The sequence below is a fragment of the Apium graveolens genome, chromosome 5, assembly GCF_009905375.1.
Source record: "Apium graveolens cultivar Ventura chromosome 5, ASM990537v1, whole genome shotgun sequence".
Taxonomy (NCBI): Eukaryota; Viridiplantae; Streptophyta; class Magnoliopsida; order Apiales; family Apiaceae; genus Apium; species Apium graveolens.
The window spans coordinates 298,473,796-298,488,608 of NC_133651.1; the positions used below are offsets into that span (position 1 = coordinate 298,473,796).

Genomic DNA, 14,813 nt, shown 5'->3' on the forward strand with positions numbered 1-14,813 from the left:
ATTATATATATATTGTAATGTGTAATATATAAAATTATAATATCATATATATATAATTAATATATATATATATATAATAATTCAGATTTTTTCGGATTTCGGATTCAGATCGAGTTCGGATAGAGTCTCGGATTTCGGATCGGGTTTCAGATCAGTATACCTAATATCCAAATCCAAATCCAAAAAAATTCGGGTTTAAAAATTAAATCAATATCAAAATCCAAAAAATCGGGTTCGATAAATTAAAAATTTTGGATTTCGGATCGGGTATCTGTAAGATTGAATTATTTTATTATCCATAATGCAGATTCAGGTACACAACATAGAATACACGTATTTATCTCTTCCATCGAGAGCCCATTAAAATTGGGCCATGGCTTTGAGCCCAATAAATCTTTTCTAACTTGGAAAGTCCGGCTTAGATTAGCACGAGTGCACAACATTTCATTCATTAATTAAAAGAAGCACCTGAATTTGATACACAGATTCTCAAATGGAATTGTGTTACCACAACTTTACTTATGTAGATGCACACACGAATTGACATTCCCTGTGCACTGAAATTCGGTGAATATTGGCACATTTGATTGTGCATAAAAATCATATTCTATATTATTTATTTATTTTCCCAAACGCTACGAGTCTATGACAGATTATACGTATGCAGAGACATGCAGCAGTGTAAATTATCCAACTTGACTAGTAGTATACATATACTCCTATGTAAGTATATTTTTTTTTATAAAAAGGGCAAAACAAAGAATGAGGTAAGGTAACGCCTTAAACTCCTCTCACTCTGTTCTTGTCTGCACTCTCTCTCTCTCTCTCTCTCTCTCTCTGAAATAGAGGAAGGAAGCAGAGACACCAGACAAGTTTTAATGTCTCTCCCACCCACCTCTCCTCATTTTCTCTCCTCTTTCTTCTGAATTACATACACATTTAAAGTTAAGTAATTCTCGTAAAGATTGCTCTTTTAAGCTTCACTCAGATCTATAACTAAATACCCATTTGGCCTATTGCATTACTCATCCAAATATGAGTAAAGAAGAGTTCTTGAAGATCCAGGTACCCTTTCTTAATTTCATTTTTTTTCATGCTTTTTATAAGCCCATTTTGTATTATTTTGTGGTACTTTTTCAATGGTTTTGCTTCTTACCAACTCTACCTCACTGGACTGCACTTATCTTTTTTAATTGGTTATTCATTATGGATCTTTGTGAAAAAGATTGTTTTTTAATTGATGGTATCATTTTATTTGAGTGGTGTAATTTATGGTGTTTTTGCACATGCAGACTTGTGTCCTCAAAGTTAACATACACTGTGATGGATGTAAGCATAAAGTCAAGAAAATCTTGCAGAAAATTGAAGGTATTTATATGCTATATGCTTTACTTATGTATTGATACTCAATTATTCTGATTTGTATGTGTAATCTCATTTTGTTGGACTGTATAGTTATAGTATATGTAATTGGTTGATGATTGATTTTGATATGTATGTGTTTATAACTTATAAGTACTAAATTGTCACATATGTAAATGTATAAAGATGGTTTCTTTGGACTATATAGTATATGAAATTGTTTGATAATTAGTTCTGATTTGTATGTTTTTAATTGTCAAAAATGTTGATGTATCAAGATGGTTTATTTGGGTTGTGGTAGGTGTTTACAAAATCTCGATAGACTCGGAACAGGGAAAGGTTTCAGTTTCTGGTAGTGTAGATGCAGCTACACTGATCAAGAAACTTACAAAGAATGGAAAACATGCTGAGATTTGGGGTTCTCCAAAATCCAACAACAACAACAACAACAACAATAATAATAATAATAATAATGGTAATAAAAACCAGCTGAATAATCAGATGAAAAATATGCAAATTGACAATGGGAAAGGGGGAAATAACAAGGGGCAGCAGCAGCCTCAGAAAGGTGGGAATAACCAGCAGCAGCCTCAGAAGGGTGGTGTGCAGATGCCTACACAGCAACAATTGCAGCAGTTGCAGCAAATGAAAGGGTTTCAGGATATGAAGCTGCCACCTCAGTTTAAGGACATGAAGATGCCTCCGTCTTTCGGGAAGGAACCGAATCAGAAGGCGATGAAGCTTAATTTGCCGGAGGATGATGATTTTAGTGATGATGAGTTTGACGATGATGATGATTACGATGATGAGGATGATTATGATGATGACGATCTAGAGGATGATTTGGAGGATGCTCCTCCAACTAATAAGATGAAACCTATGATGATGGGTCAAGGGGGTGGAGGAAAGATGCCACCGAATATGATGATGAATGGAATGAAGCCTGGACAGCTTCCGCCAAACCTCATGAAAGGTCCTCCTCCTGGTGGTAATAACGGAGGAAATGGCAGTGGTAATGGGGGAAAGAAAGGCGGCGGTGGTGGAAATATTCCTGTTCAAATGAATGGTAATGGTGGAAAGAAAGGTGGTGGTGGAGGCGGAAATAATGGAGGCAATCAGAATCAAGGTGGTGGTGGGGCACCAAAGAATGGTGGTGGCAAGCCTAATGGTGGAGGTGGGGGAGCAGGTGGTGGTCAAAACAAGAATGGTGGAGGAGGTGGTGGTGGACCTCCTGGTGGTAACAACATGAATGGTAATGCTAATGGAGGAAAGAAGGTTGTGATGAATGAAGGTGTACATGTTATGCCTAATATGATGGGCATGAGTGGTGGTGGGAGTAATGTAGGCCACATTGGTAGTTTGCCTATGAATCAGATGGGTCAAATGGGTAACATGTCAATGGGGCAGATGAGTAATATGCAAGCAGCAGCAGCTGTTCAAGGCCTCCCTGCTGCGGCGATGAATGCTGGTGCTCCTGGTGGGTACTTCCCAGCTGCTGGAGGCCCTCCTCAAGCAATGGGCGGAGGAAACCCCTACTACCAGCAACAAATGGCAGCAATGATGAACCAGCAACGTGCAAACGGAAACGAAGGGTTCCATCCAATGATGTATGCAAGACCTCCTCCGGCCGTGAATTACATGCCACCCCATCCTTACTACCCATACCAGCAACCACCTTCTGATCCATACACCAACTACTTCAATGATGAAAACACCTCAAGCTGCAATGTTATGTGAATTCAATAATCCCTATAAGTACAGCCCCTTGGCCTAAAGTTTGCTAGTTTACTAATGGTGGACTTGTTGATGCTTTGATAATGCTTCAGTTTAAAAGTTCAATCTTGCTAGTCTTGATATATACAAGGAAACTGGTTTTCACAACTCCTTTTCTGGCTCTAGCTTGCCTTTTCATTTCTTAATCCTAATTTTTGTTTGAATTTTCTATACTCTAAATTATAATAGGGTACCTTAAAGTAGATTATTATATTTATACATTACGGTGAAAAGAAGAAAAAGAAACCATTTCTATACCTTTTATTTTTCTCTTTCAATCTTTGTTCATCTTTGAAAATACCTCAGCAATCAATCTATGCATTCATGTATTGTCATGATGTTATCCCTATATCACTTCTAGCTCTCCTTCAAGATTTTTTTCTCAAAAAAAAGAAAAAGAAAAGTTATACTACTAGATTTGGGACTGCAAGTGATGTAATTGTGGTTGAAAAATTATCAAAGTGCTAAAATTAACATTGTATGTACACAGTGCCATGATGCTAATGGAATGATAAACAGAGAAAAGTGGGCCCAGTTCATTTTAACGCAGTTTAACAAGGGCCCACCACAAGGGGGGTTAGGGAAAGATGGGGTCCACTCTTTCTGTATATGAATTCAAGAGTTGTGTTATTTTCGGTTGGTTGAGTAATATAATCCTAGAGTACAAATTTACACGAGTATGTACAGGACTGGGGAGTAAAGAGCATAACTTGCACGAATAAGGTATCACTATTTGGGCAACATAAAAAAAGGTGAGCAAAATTGTGACCGTGACAAGCTAACAACTTCTCTATCTTGCAATATCCAACGGCGTTGACACGAGGAGATACAACTTTCATAAGTGGCGAGGCCTAAGCATGTATTCTAAATGAGTAAGAACATTGACATTTTATACTCATTAAACATCTTACGGCATTGGTACTTTTGACAAGAATCTCATATAAAAATCTACTCTCCTAAAATTAAAACAATAATCCAGTCTGAACGACAAGTTAAAATTTGTTCACAGATTGTATCGATGAGCCTATTTATTAACCATGTTCGAAAACTTGTTCGCAGGTATTCACGAATATGTTTACAAATATTATAATCAAACTTGTTGATGAACTTTTGAACTCAATTTCAATTATTTATAAATAGAACATTAAAATTATTTTTGTATATCATTGCTTTATATATCACGTCAAATTCCAACAATTTTCTTTTCCAAACTAGATACTAAATTATTCGTAAACGTATATACTCATTTACATCACTAACTACAGATCTACAAAAAAAACCTTTAGACGGTATAGTTAATGCGATTTCAAAAACTTTATTAATGTAAGTGCAGTTTAACAATGTTATAAAATCAAATTTTACGAATATTTATCATTAAATTTTAAAAAAAATATATGAAAATATTTCTTCAAAATTCAAAAACATAAAAAAGAAAAAATTAAAATTTTCCAATATACTCCTAAATTAAATTTATTTCATAAATCCGCCCCGCCATCGATATATAATTCTCGAAAAGAACCACACCGCGATCGCTACCGCTACCGCGATCACTGGTTAACTGAAATGGGGCCGAAGCGGGTCTACAGTAGTTTGTACGAAAATATTCGTTCTCTGGATAATTGTGACACAATGTTCCTCTAGGTGGGGTGTACCACAGACAAGTTTGCATAATATAGGTACACTATAAATACATTATTACATTTTATATGCAGAAGTTAGCTGAATTAACGTACGATTAATACAGTGCCGTCATGTCTAGGCTTAAGCTTGTCCGAAATCATTCACTTAAATTTTAAAATATTACTATCTCTATCTCTAAATACTTTTCCCATTTGTGCCAGATACGTAATATCTTTAATTTCGTATTAGTATTAAATATAAAAATTTCACTGTATTAAAGTACTCGTAAACACGAATACAAGAATATCATTCATGAGTATGTTTAATCTTATAGATTAACCGTAAATTAATAGTCAATCGTTTAACTTGAATAATGACAAAAATCAAAATGGGAAAAGTATTGTAGTACGAATTGAATAATATATTTTTGAAATGGGCAACACACTCTGCATCTAGATTCTCATCCATATTTTCTCTTGTCCGGTTACAATGGCTAGTGGCTACTGTTCATTTACATTCTTAAACAAACACACACCGCCGGGATTGAGGAAATTAATTTTAATTTGAGTTATAGTCTCCATTTATTTTCAAAATTTAGTAACAAATCATTTTAGACCTTTACTTCAAATTAAAGATTAATGAAAATAAAAATTTTAAGTCACCGATCGATAATTTAGTAATTAATTATTAATCCTGCTTGTTTTAATATTTTGCTGGATTAAAAAAAATATTATTCACAAATATTATTTATCTGGATTTAATAACATAGATGAGTACCCTGCGCATGCAGGAAACCACCCGGGACAAAAATAGCTGCCAAATTCTTAATATTCTTTTTTATCTTCAATTTTAGCCGATAGTTTTTTAATTACCATTCTCCCGTCGAGTTCTGTAATATACTTTAAAATCTTGGTATTTGGTGCAATTTTGAAACTTCATTACTCATTCATGTACTACCTCCGTCCCCCTCTTTTTTTTAAAGTTTTTTTTCAAATACTTGACACGCGTTTTAAGATTATTATAAAATATATTTCCGTAATTTATTATTAAATTTTTTTTTATAAAACTTTGGACATTATATTTCTATTTAGAAGAAAAAATAAATAAAAAATATTTATATAAATACATTTAATAAGAGCATTAAAATTCGTGCCGAGCTCTCTTCCCCCAATGTAAAGAATTGAGGGGGACCGAGGGATTAATTACTTATGAATATTATATTAAACTATATTTATCGAGTAATCGTGAGATGTAGGAGTGTTCAAGAAACTACCTGATCACATTTTTTAGATATTGGGGTTGCTACCTTATGTTGCAAACACATCTTTCTGGGATTATGGTTTTGGCACGTGATTGATTAGTGTTCTAAAAATCGTCGAATTTATCAAGTACTTGTTTTTAACCCCTCGTCTGATCTGAGTTCCGAATAATCGGTTTTATAAAATAATTTTTATTAAAAATTGGTCAAAAGTCAATTTGACTCCAAGTATTCAAGGTCAAACCTGAATTTGACCATTTCAACTCTTTCTTTTAATTAAAAATTATCATGAAAAATGATCAAAAGTGAAATTATATATGTTTTGGTGGTTTTTTGTAAAGTTTTGACATTTATTAGAAATGAACGTGATTTATTATAAGAGTTTATGTTCAATTATTTTATCAAAAATTATCAAAAAATCAATCTATACATACACACATATTTTTTTTGCCAAGAACTCATAAAGAGGTCTGTATACTATGTACATTCGAAACACAAAGAACATGAACGAGGAAGAAGTTGCAGTTCTGTTTTTCTCTTCTACCAGTGACTTGCCTATGAATCTGGTTTTGCTATGATTGGTTGAATGAAAAAAAATCTGTGTATTAATAGAAATTACACAGTTTGTGAAGAAAGATGATGATCTCGATGACGAAGGTATTTTGCAGGATGTTATTGGAAGTTAGAACGGCAAAAAAGTGAAAAAATGGTAACACATGGGTTGAAATTATCGGGATTAAGCCAATTTGGAGTTACTACAATATATTTCAAATATTTTGTTTTTGAGGACGGTTCGTTGAAGGGTGTGGTTAGTGGACTATTTTGCAATTTGAGTTCATCGTCACTGGGTATCGTTAGGTAAAATAATTTTGTGGTCAAGAGAAAAATGCATTTGAATTTCGGTAAGTCGTATGTGAACAACTCTATATACTAATGTTTGTCTTGACCAATATTTACTTTATGCTATTAAACTTTACTTTATTTAAAATTGTTACAATTTTTACATATTGTGTACATGCACACACATAAGTCCGGTGTTTTTCGGGAAACAGTCTATTCATTCTTTTAAATGGGGAGAAATCTGCGTATATCTTACTCTACCCTCCCCAGATCATGTGATAAGCGGGATATACTGGATATGTTTTGTTTGGTCTGGTTGGTCATAAGTTTTAATGTAAATACACTAAAATTAATGAATTTAATAAATGAAAATAAAATTAATAAAAAAAATTATGATTAGTAATCCGAGTACTCGTTCCGAGTGCTCAATTTTTCGGAATAAAACTGAGACGAACAATTTTTTGATTTTTACAACCTTGATCAATAGTAAGTTAAAGCGAAAAAAATCAAGTACGTCTGATGTGAACAATATCATGTATCAAGTTTTATCTCAAACACTTTACAAATCACATGATCAAATTTATATTTGTTTAAAATTATTTTTGTTGTATTTGCATCGTGCACATGTACACGCATACCGAGAATCTTTCAAGAAAGAGTCTGTCCATTCTTTTAAATTAAGATAAAACTACATAATTCCTATTATTTCCGAATATTGTGATAAGCGCAATATATCAGATATATTAAGGCTCTGTTTGGGATTGCTGTTAAAAATTGTTGTGCTATTAAAAAAAGTGCTGCTGAAAAAAGTGTTGTTGTAAAAATCAGATGACTGTTTGATAATTTTTTTGATACGTATATGTTTTGATTCAAAAAATTAAAAATAATGATGCTTTTGGTAAGGTTTGATAGTGAAATCAGCATCTGCTTCCTGCAACAGCTGAAAAGCACCTTTTTCTAAAAGCATGGGGGACTTGCTTTCTCTAACAGCAGCTTTTAAGGCAAAAGCACTTTTCAGAAAAACAGCTTTTAAATTTTACCAAATAGTTTTTTAACTGCTTTTCAGCGAAAAGCTGTTGTTGCTCTCTGCAACAATAATACCAAATACACCCTAAGTTTGTTTTGGTACCTCTATCTAGTTTATTAAAATATGTGAAAAATTAAAATGACACGTATATTCAGGGATGTAAGAGCATCTATAATAGGCTCTGTGAACAAGTTTTTAAATCAAAATATAAAGAGTATGGAAAGAAATAGAGATTCAACAATATTTCTAGTAACTCTTAAATTCTTAGGAGCCTCTTCTTTATCCTTTATTTTAAGAGTCATTACATGGCTCTTAAATTATTTTTTATTAATAAAATATCTAGTTACACATGTTTTCATTTAAATTTTTGTTATTTATTTATTTCAAATATGAATATGATGATCCTAATATTGAATCGTATTTGAATGAGGTACAACACTCTTCTATTGATACTATTTTTCCAACCCCATAATGTAGGGCAACTAGTCACCCTTAATGGGCTTTTCCCTTTACAACTGGGCCCCTATTGGGCCTCCTCTTACAAGATTATATATTCAAATCCCTATCTATGGTCCACCTTTTTTCTTTATTCTCGGGCCCAACATTTGTCCCCCGCGAATATTGTTGCAATATCTTTTAGATTTGCTACTAAAGTTCCTTATTATGACCTGTAAAAAATATAAAATAAAGACAACAATAGAAAATAAGCTAAAAGGTCAAATATTAAGATTATTATATATATATATTATTTATTTATTTATTATTTATTTTATTTGTTTGCATGCCTCCTTTTTGTTATTTTGTTGCCACCATTTAGTTGTGTGTTTAGGAGATGTGTAATGATTAGCAATCCGGTATATATTGATTTTAAATATGAGAAGTCTTTTCACCTTCCCTCTCTTTTAACAAACAGGTGCTACAGTATTTCTTAAAAGGGGCTATCTTTCCTCCGGCATCTCTATTCCTGTAAGTTTTCTGCAACCTAGAATTTTCTTCTGATTAAATCTTTAATCGTTTTAGTTTCAAATTCTTGGATTGTATCCTTTGCGTTTGAGTCTTGGTTGTCGCCGTTAACGTCTTTGCAGTTCCCATCTTCTTCTTTTTTTTTATTCTCTACCATGGCCAACCCAAATTCCGGTTCGTTCGATCACTTCCGCAATTCTGAAAAACGCCCTTTAGATGAGGGTGACGAAGAGTCTGCCATAAACTTAGATAATCTTGAGATTCCCAGTTTGAATTCTTGTAAATCCTTCGACTTTATGAATGAAGACGAGATCTTCTCTGGTATCGAAGTAGCTTCGAAGAAATCTCCCCCGATCAGCCCTCGTACCTTGGAGTATAGAGAGAGAGTTCTTCGCGAAAGCTTAGAAGTCGGTCGTCTTGAGTTTCCCCAGGGTAGCATCCTTGATTACATAAGCCATTTTACTAACCATAGATTAAATATGACCAAACTACAGTATTGGGTTGATTTGAACAATAGGTATAGATTACGTATCCCGACCCCCGAAGAGCGGATGTGGGTTATGCCGGAATTCGGTATGCACGGTATCCCCTTTATAATGTTCGAGTATGGCCTTCGGCTCCCGATGCACCCCTTCCATTTAGCTATGTACGAGGCTATAGGGTGTGGGGTCGCCCAGTTGTCGCCTAACTCGGTAGCTCAGATTAGTGGTTTTATTGCTTTGTGTAACGAGAAGGAAATTATTCCTTCTGTGAAATTGTTTTTTTCGATTTATTGTGTTCGATATCATAACGGTCAGGTCTATTTCGATACCCAAAGTAAGCGACCTAAAATTGTGAGTGTGAAATCCTCTAACTCATGATATCATCCTAAGTGGGTTTATATCGGGGGTAGGGATTTAGAGTTTGTGAGGCCTTGTCGTAAAGTAACCCAGTCAACGGTCGAGTATTTGAACAGTCTTGATAAGTATGATAGTGAGTATCTTGATAGATTTCAGGGGTCGAGACCCATTTTTACGCATAATGATTTAAAGGACTCTATGTTTCTTGAAGGACATAATCGTAAGCTTTTTGCCACTTGTCCTCTTAAGTTTCCTCCTCTCTCTTTCTTTTTCTTTATATATTTCCACTAATGTGGTTTTATATATGTTTTATTTCAGTTGCTGGAAGTTCCTTGAGAAAGCTTTTGGACCGTGGAGTTTCGATCGAAATGGACAAGGCCATGATGATGTTGGTTAAGAAATCCAAGGCTGGAGTTGTCGATGCACCGAGGGTTGATGAGGATACTTCATCAAAAACAATTTCTATTGAACTGCTGGACGAGAACGATAATAAAGTGGTCAGGGGGTCTGAACGTGTCCCTTGTGAGGGGGTCGAGGCTCCTTCTCGGAAGAGGGCGAGGACTGTAGCTCTTGAGATTCCAGATGACACAGAAAAAGAGACTCGTGAAGATGCTGCAGGGTCTCGTGTGAACAGGATTTTGACGATAATTGGGAATCGGAGAATTATACTGAAAGGAATATGTCCTAAGTCCAATCAGGTATTAGGATTTAGGAATAACTCTTTATATAATCTGTTTTGATTTTATTGATATTAATAAAGACTTTTTTGTTTTTATTACGGGCTTTATCTATTTAAGTGTTTAAATAAGATATACCATAGTTAGAGTAAAGCTTTTTATGGATTATGATGAGATCATAATAGTGAGACCTAAAAAGATGATAACTCTAAACTTAAATAGTTCCTGGTCATAGGATTACTAACTGGTAATTAATAATCCGCAAAGATCGGTACATACTATGCTTGCTTCATTATGAAGGATGTCTGTTCTCATAGACATTTGTGTGGTGACACTATAGCTAGTATGTAGGTGCTTATTATAGAATAAGTTCACTGAACATGACTCGCCTAGCTGAACAACTGATGGAGTTCACTCACGTGTCAGCAGTTGTTCGCTTAGTGATAGTTGTACAAGTATCCTTAGACTTGAGGTCATCATAGTCATCTTGTGTACACTGAACTATGCTTTGGTTTAGTCCTTAGTCTCCAGGGACAATTATTAGGGCTCTTCTGGGTATAGGAATTTGTACACGAAGATAGTGTATGATCAATAAAGGATCTACCCCTTCCAGTGAAGGAAGCGAATGTTCAAGGCTGATCCACTTATGCTAGTTCAGGAATCTCTGGCCAGAGTAAATGAAATTAGAAAGGAGTTTCTAATTTGCATAGAACTACGCATAGTAAATGGTAAGCAAAGTGATTGAATTAGATAGGCTTGACACGAGATCCATGCCTTGTATTTAATCGGGACATTGTAGGGTAGAAGGAGTTTATTGTACGGTAACTATTCACTAACAGGTTCTTGGTATTCTAAGCAGTGAATTCATATTATCCGGATAGTCGCGATATGTTGAGAAGCATCACTCACGATGTAGAATAAATGTGATTAATTAATTAATCATATTTAATAAATTAGAGAATTTATATAAATAATGATAAAATAGTTTTATTATTATTTATTTCTACTACCGGCTTAATATTGAACCTACAGGGTCACACCATAAAAAGAGAATGATTTTATGGTGGAGGAATTAATTAATAATGGCTAATAATTATTTATTTGTGAAATAAATAATTAATTGGCAAATTTAATAATTAATTAAATGAGATTTAATTGATTATAAATTAATTAAGAAAAGTTCTTAATATTATTAATTAAGGATTTAATTTTTGGAAATTAAATCAAGAGAGAGAATTATTTCTAAAGTGTTTAGAAAAAGGATTAATAATTAAAAGGTGTTTTAATTATTAATGAGAATAATAAATGGGATAATAATAATAATAATATTTATGGGAAAATTTCAACTGAAAATTTTGCCTATAAATACACTATTATAGACCCTATTTTATTCAAACACCAGAAACCCAAAAGTTTTAGAAAACCAAATTCTCTCCTCCTCCTCCTCCTCCTAAAAGTCGTTTTCTTGGTGGATACCGGTGGAGTGCTTCACACTTGAGGAGCAACTGCTAAGGATCTCTGATCGTTGTCTCCGAATTATTTTTAAAGGTTAGATTCGATCCCTCAAATTTTTATTCACGATTTATATGCTTTTATTTGGATTTTGTGTGTGTAAAAGTGTTTTTCCACGCCCCGCTGCGTTTAAAAATCCAACAATGGTATCAGAGCATAGGTTGTATGCATATAGATATGTGGTAAAAATTTCAGAATTTTATGTGCTTGTATGAATTTATTATGATTTTTATAAGTTATATTATGGATTAATTTTGTCTGATGAAAAATCGTTTCTCAAAATAATTTGGAATGTTGATCTGGGTTCTACAAGTGTTGTAGATCGTCTGGGTATTTTTTTTATAATTTTAGGATGTATAGATTTTTTATTATGAATTTTTGAAGTTCTTACAATTAAATTTGTAATTAAATAATTATATATATATATATGAATTGTTTGTATGTATATATTATGTATTTGTACTGCTGCTTTCTTCTGTGTGATGGCACGGGAAGGAAAGAAAAGCAGACAGGGAACATGTTCTATCAGGCGGCTGCACGGTTTTCGAGGAGAAAAGAAGTCGGCTGCTGAAAATTAAAAAATAAATAAATAAATAATAAGGGTGTAACGCATTCCGGGAATGCGTTACACACCTGTGGCGCATTCACGGAATGCGTTACACCCTTTAATGGCTGAAAAGGGGTGTAACGCATCACCAGAATGTGTTACAGGGCCTGTAACGCGTTCCTGTAATGCGTTACAGCCCTTTCTGTTGATTTTAAAATTGATTTTCTGGGAGTTTCGTAACTCCGTTTTGGGCGTGTAATATACCGTTGGATTCGTTTTTCCGAGACGGATCTAATGGAGTGATCAATTTTAGTTGATATAAAAGTTTTGAACTGTTTATATTTCCATGAAGTGTTTTAAAGCTATTTTTGACTGTTTTAAATGCTTCATGTGATACATAGAGATGTATAATGCTTAGACTAATGTGCTAGATGATATGACATGCCTACCTTGATGTTTATTCATGTTGATATATATGATATATGCTTAGTTTATCATGCGATGATAGATTTAGGTGAACTTAAATGAACATAAGGCGTTTGTTAGACAACCTAGTATAGTGAAATTGTTTCATAACCTTAAGAATAATATTATGAATACAATCATGAGATTCTTGTGTTTGTGAAACGCGTAATTGAATATGAATTTTCGATATGAGAGAAAGGATGATTCTGTCAATAACAGATTTCTATCTGTAAGAAAGGGTTATTAAGTGACGCCTCTTGACAATGCTCCACCCGATCTGGGAATCATCTGATTATTGATTATTGATTTGAAATATTTAATTTAAAAGGAAGAATCTCTTTATAATATGATTATGATTGTAACGTAATATAATCCCTCTAAAATTAAATAATATCAAGTAGTAATTGGCCAATGACACAACGGGCTTGTGTCGGTCATAGCCTTCCAACATGATAGAAAGTAGTTCTTATTTTTGAATCATTGTCGTTTCGTGCCACAACCGAGGGCTTTGATTTCGAAATAAGAAATACTTGTCTATTACACAGAGATGTGTACATTGAATAAGAATCTAAAGGTCGTTACGTGCCACAGCCGTGGGCCTTTGGGGACTGATTCAATTGTACGGAATGTTGGGTTAGACTTGACTTAGAATATTGAGTTTGTCGTGCCACAGCCGTGACTCAATTATTCAAGAGGCTAAAGTTTGATTAGGGAATAACATGAGATGTAATTGACAAGAGTTGTCTGCCTATTGAACATTGCATGGCGGTTCGTGCTACAGCCGGGGTTGTGTAATGGAATGTAGGATCCCTATTCCCACTAGCATTATGAATGCTTAATTTTTCACGTAGGGGGTTGAATAAATTAAGAAAACTAGTGGGAGCCACTTATGAATAAAGACCCGATTCATATAGTGTTTTGAAATGAAATCGAATATTTGCTAAGTGTTGTTATGTGTTTATCATTTACAGATTTACTTTGTACGTTATGTCTTCTACACTATCACTCAGGAGCATACTGGATGCTCACAAATTGACTGGTCATAATTATGCTGACTGGCTTCGAAACTTGAGAATTGTTCTCAGGATTGAGAAGCTGGAATACGTGATTGACTCACCTAAGCCTACTGAACCTGCTAGTGATGCACATAATGATGAACATGTTGTGTATCGTAAGTGGATAGATGATGCAAATGTTGCTCAATGCATCATGCTAGCTTCCATGAACATTGAGCTACAGAAGCAACATGAGCATATGGATGCTCACACTATCCTCATGCATCTACAAGAGTTGTATGATGTGGCAGGGAGGACAGCTCGATATGAGATATCGAAGGAGCTGTTCGGGTGTAGGATGTTTGAGGGATCATCTGTGAATGACCATGTACTTAAGATGATCAATTTGATTGAACGTCTTGGACAACTTGGTTTTGCCATGGATGGGGAGCTGAGCCAAGACTTGGTCTTGCAATCGCTTCCGAGTTCGTTCTTGCAGTTTGTTGTGAACTTTCACATGAATAAGTTGGATGTCAGCCTGCCTGAACTCCACAACATGTTGAAGACTGCGGAATCGAATTTTCCCCCTAAGAAGAGTTCTGTTCTTCTAATTGGTGAAGGTTCCAATCCTAAGAAAAGGAAGAGGAACTCTTCCAAGAAGAAGAAAGTAGGTGAGAAAACGCCGGTTCCACTAAAAGCTGAAGACCCCAAGAGCAAAGTTGTTTGCTTTCACTGTAACAAGGTGGGGCACTGGAAGAGGAACTGCAAGGTTTACCTTGCAGAATTGAAGAAGAAGGGTAGTGAGACTACCGCTTCTGATTCAGGTATGTTCATGATAAAAGTGAATATGTCATTTCTACTTGGGTATTCAATACCGCCCGTGGTTCTCATATCTGCAATTTGTTGCAGGGACCAAGGAGAAGTAGGACTCTTGA

General features: G+C 34.5%; 1 protein-coding gene across 1 annotated transcript; it reads left to right on the forward strand.

The window, feature by feature from the left end:
- Window positions 1–794: 794 nt before the first annotated feature.
- LOC141659215 (heavy metal-associated isoprenylated plant protein 33-like) lies at window positions 795–3,243 on the forward strand. Its single transcript, XM_074466001.1, has 3 exons — window positions 795–1,065; window positions 1,293–1,368; window positions 1,664–3,243. The coding sequence occupies exons 1-3, from the start codon at window positions 1,036–1,038 to the stop codon at window positions 3,097–3,099; spliced, it is 1,542 nt and encodes a 513-aa protein (XP_074322102.1). The 5' UTR covers window positions 795–1,035; the 3' UTR covers window positions 3,100–3,243.
- The last annotated feature ends 11,570 nt before the right edge of the window (window positions 3,244–14,813 follow it).

Coding starts and splice junctions, on each gene's coding strand:
- LOC141659215 (XM_074466001.1), top strand. CDS start 1,036: ATGAGTAAAGAAGAGTTCTTGAAGATCCAG. Junction 1,066..1,292: donor AAGAGTTCTTGAAGATCCAG/GTACCCTTTCTT, acceptor TTGCACATGCAG/ACTTGTGTCCTCAAAGTTAA. Junction 1,369..1,663: donor AATCTTGCAGAAAATTGAAG/GTATTTATATGC, acceptor GGGTTGTGGTAG/GTGTTTACAAAATCTCGATA.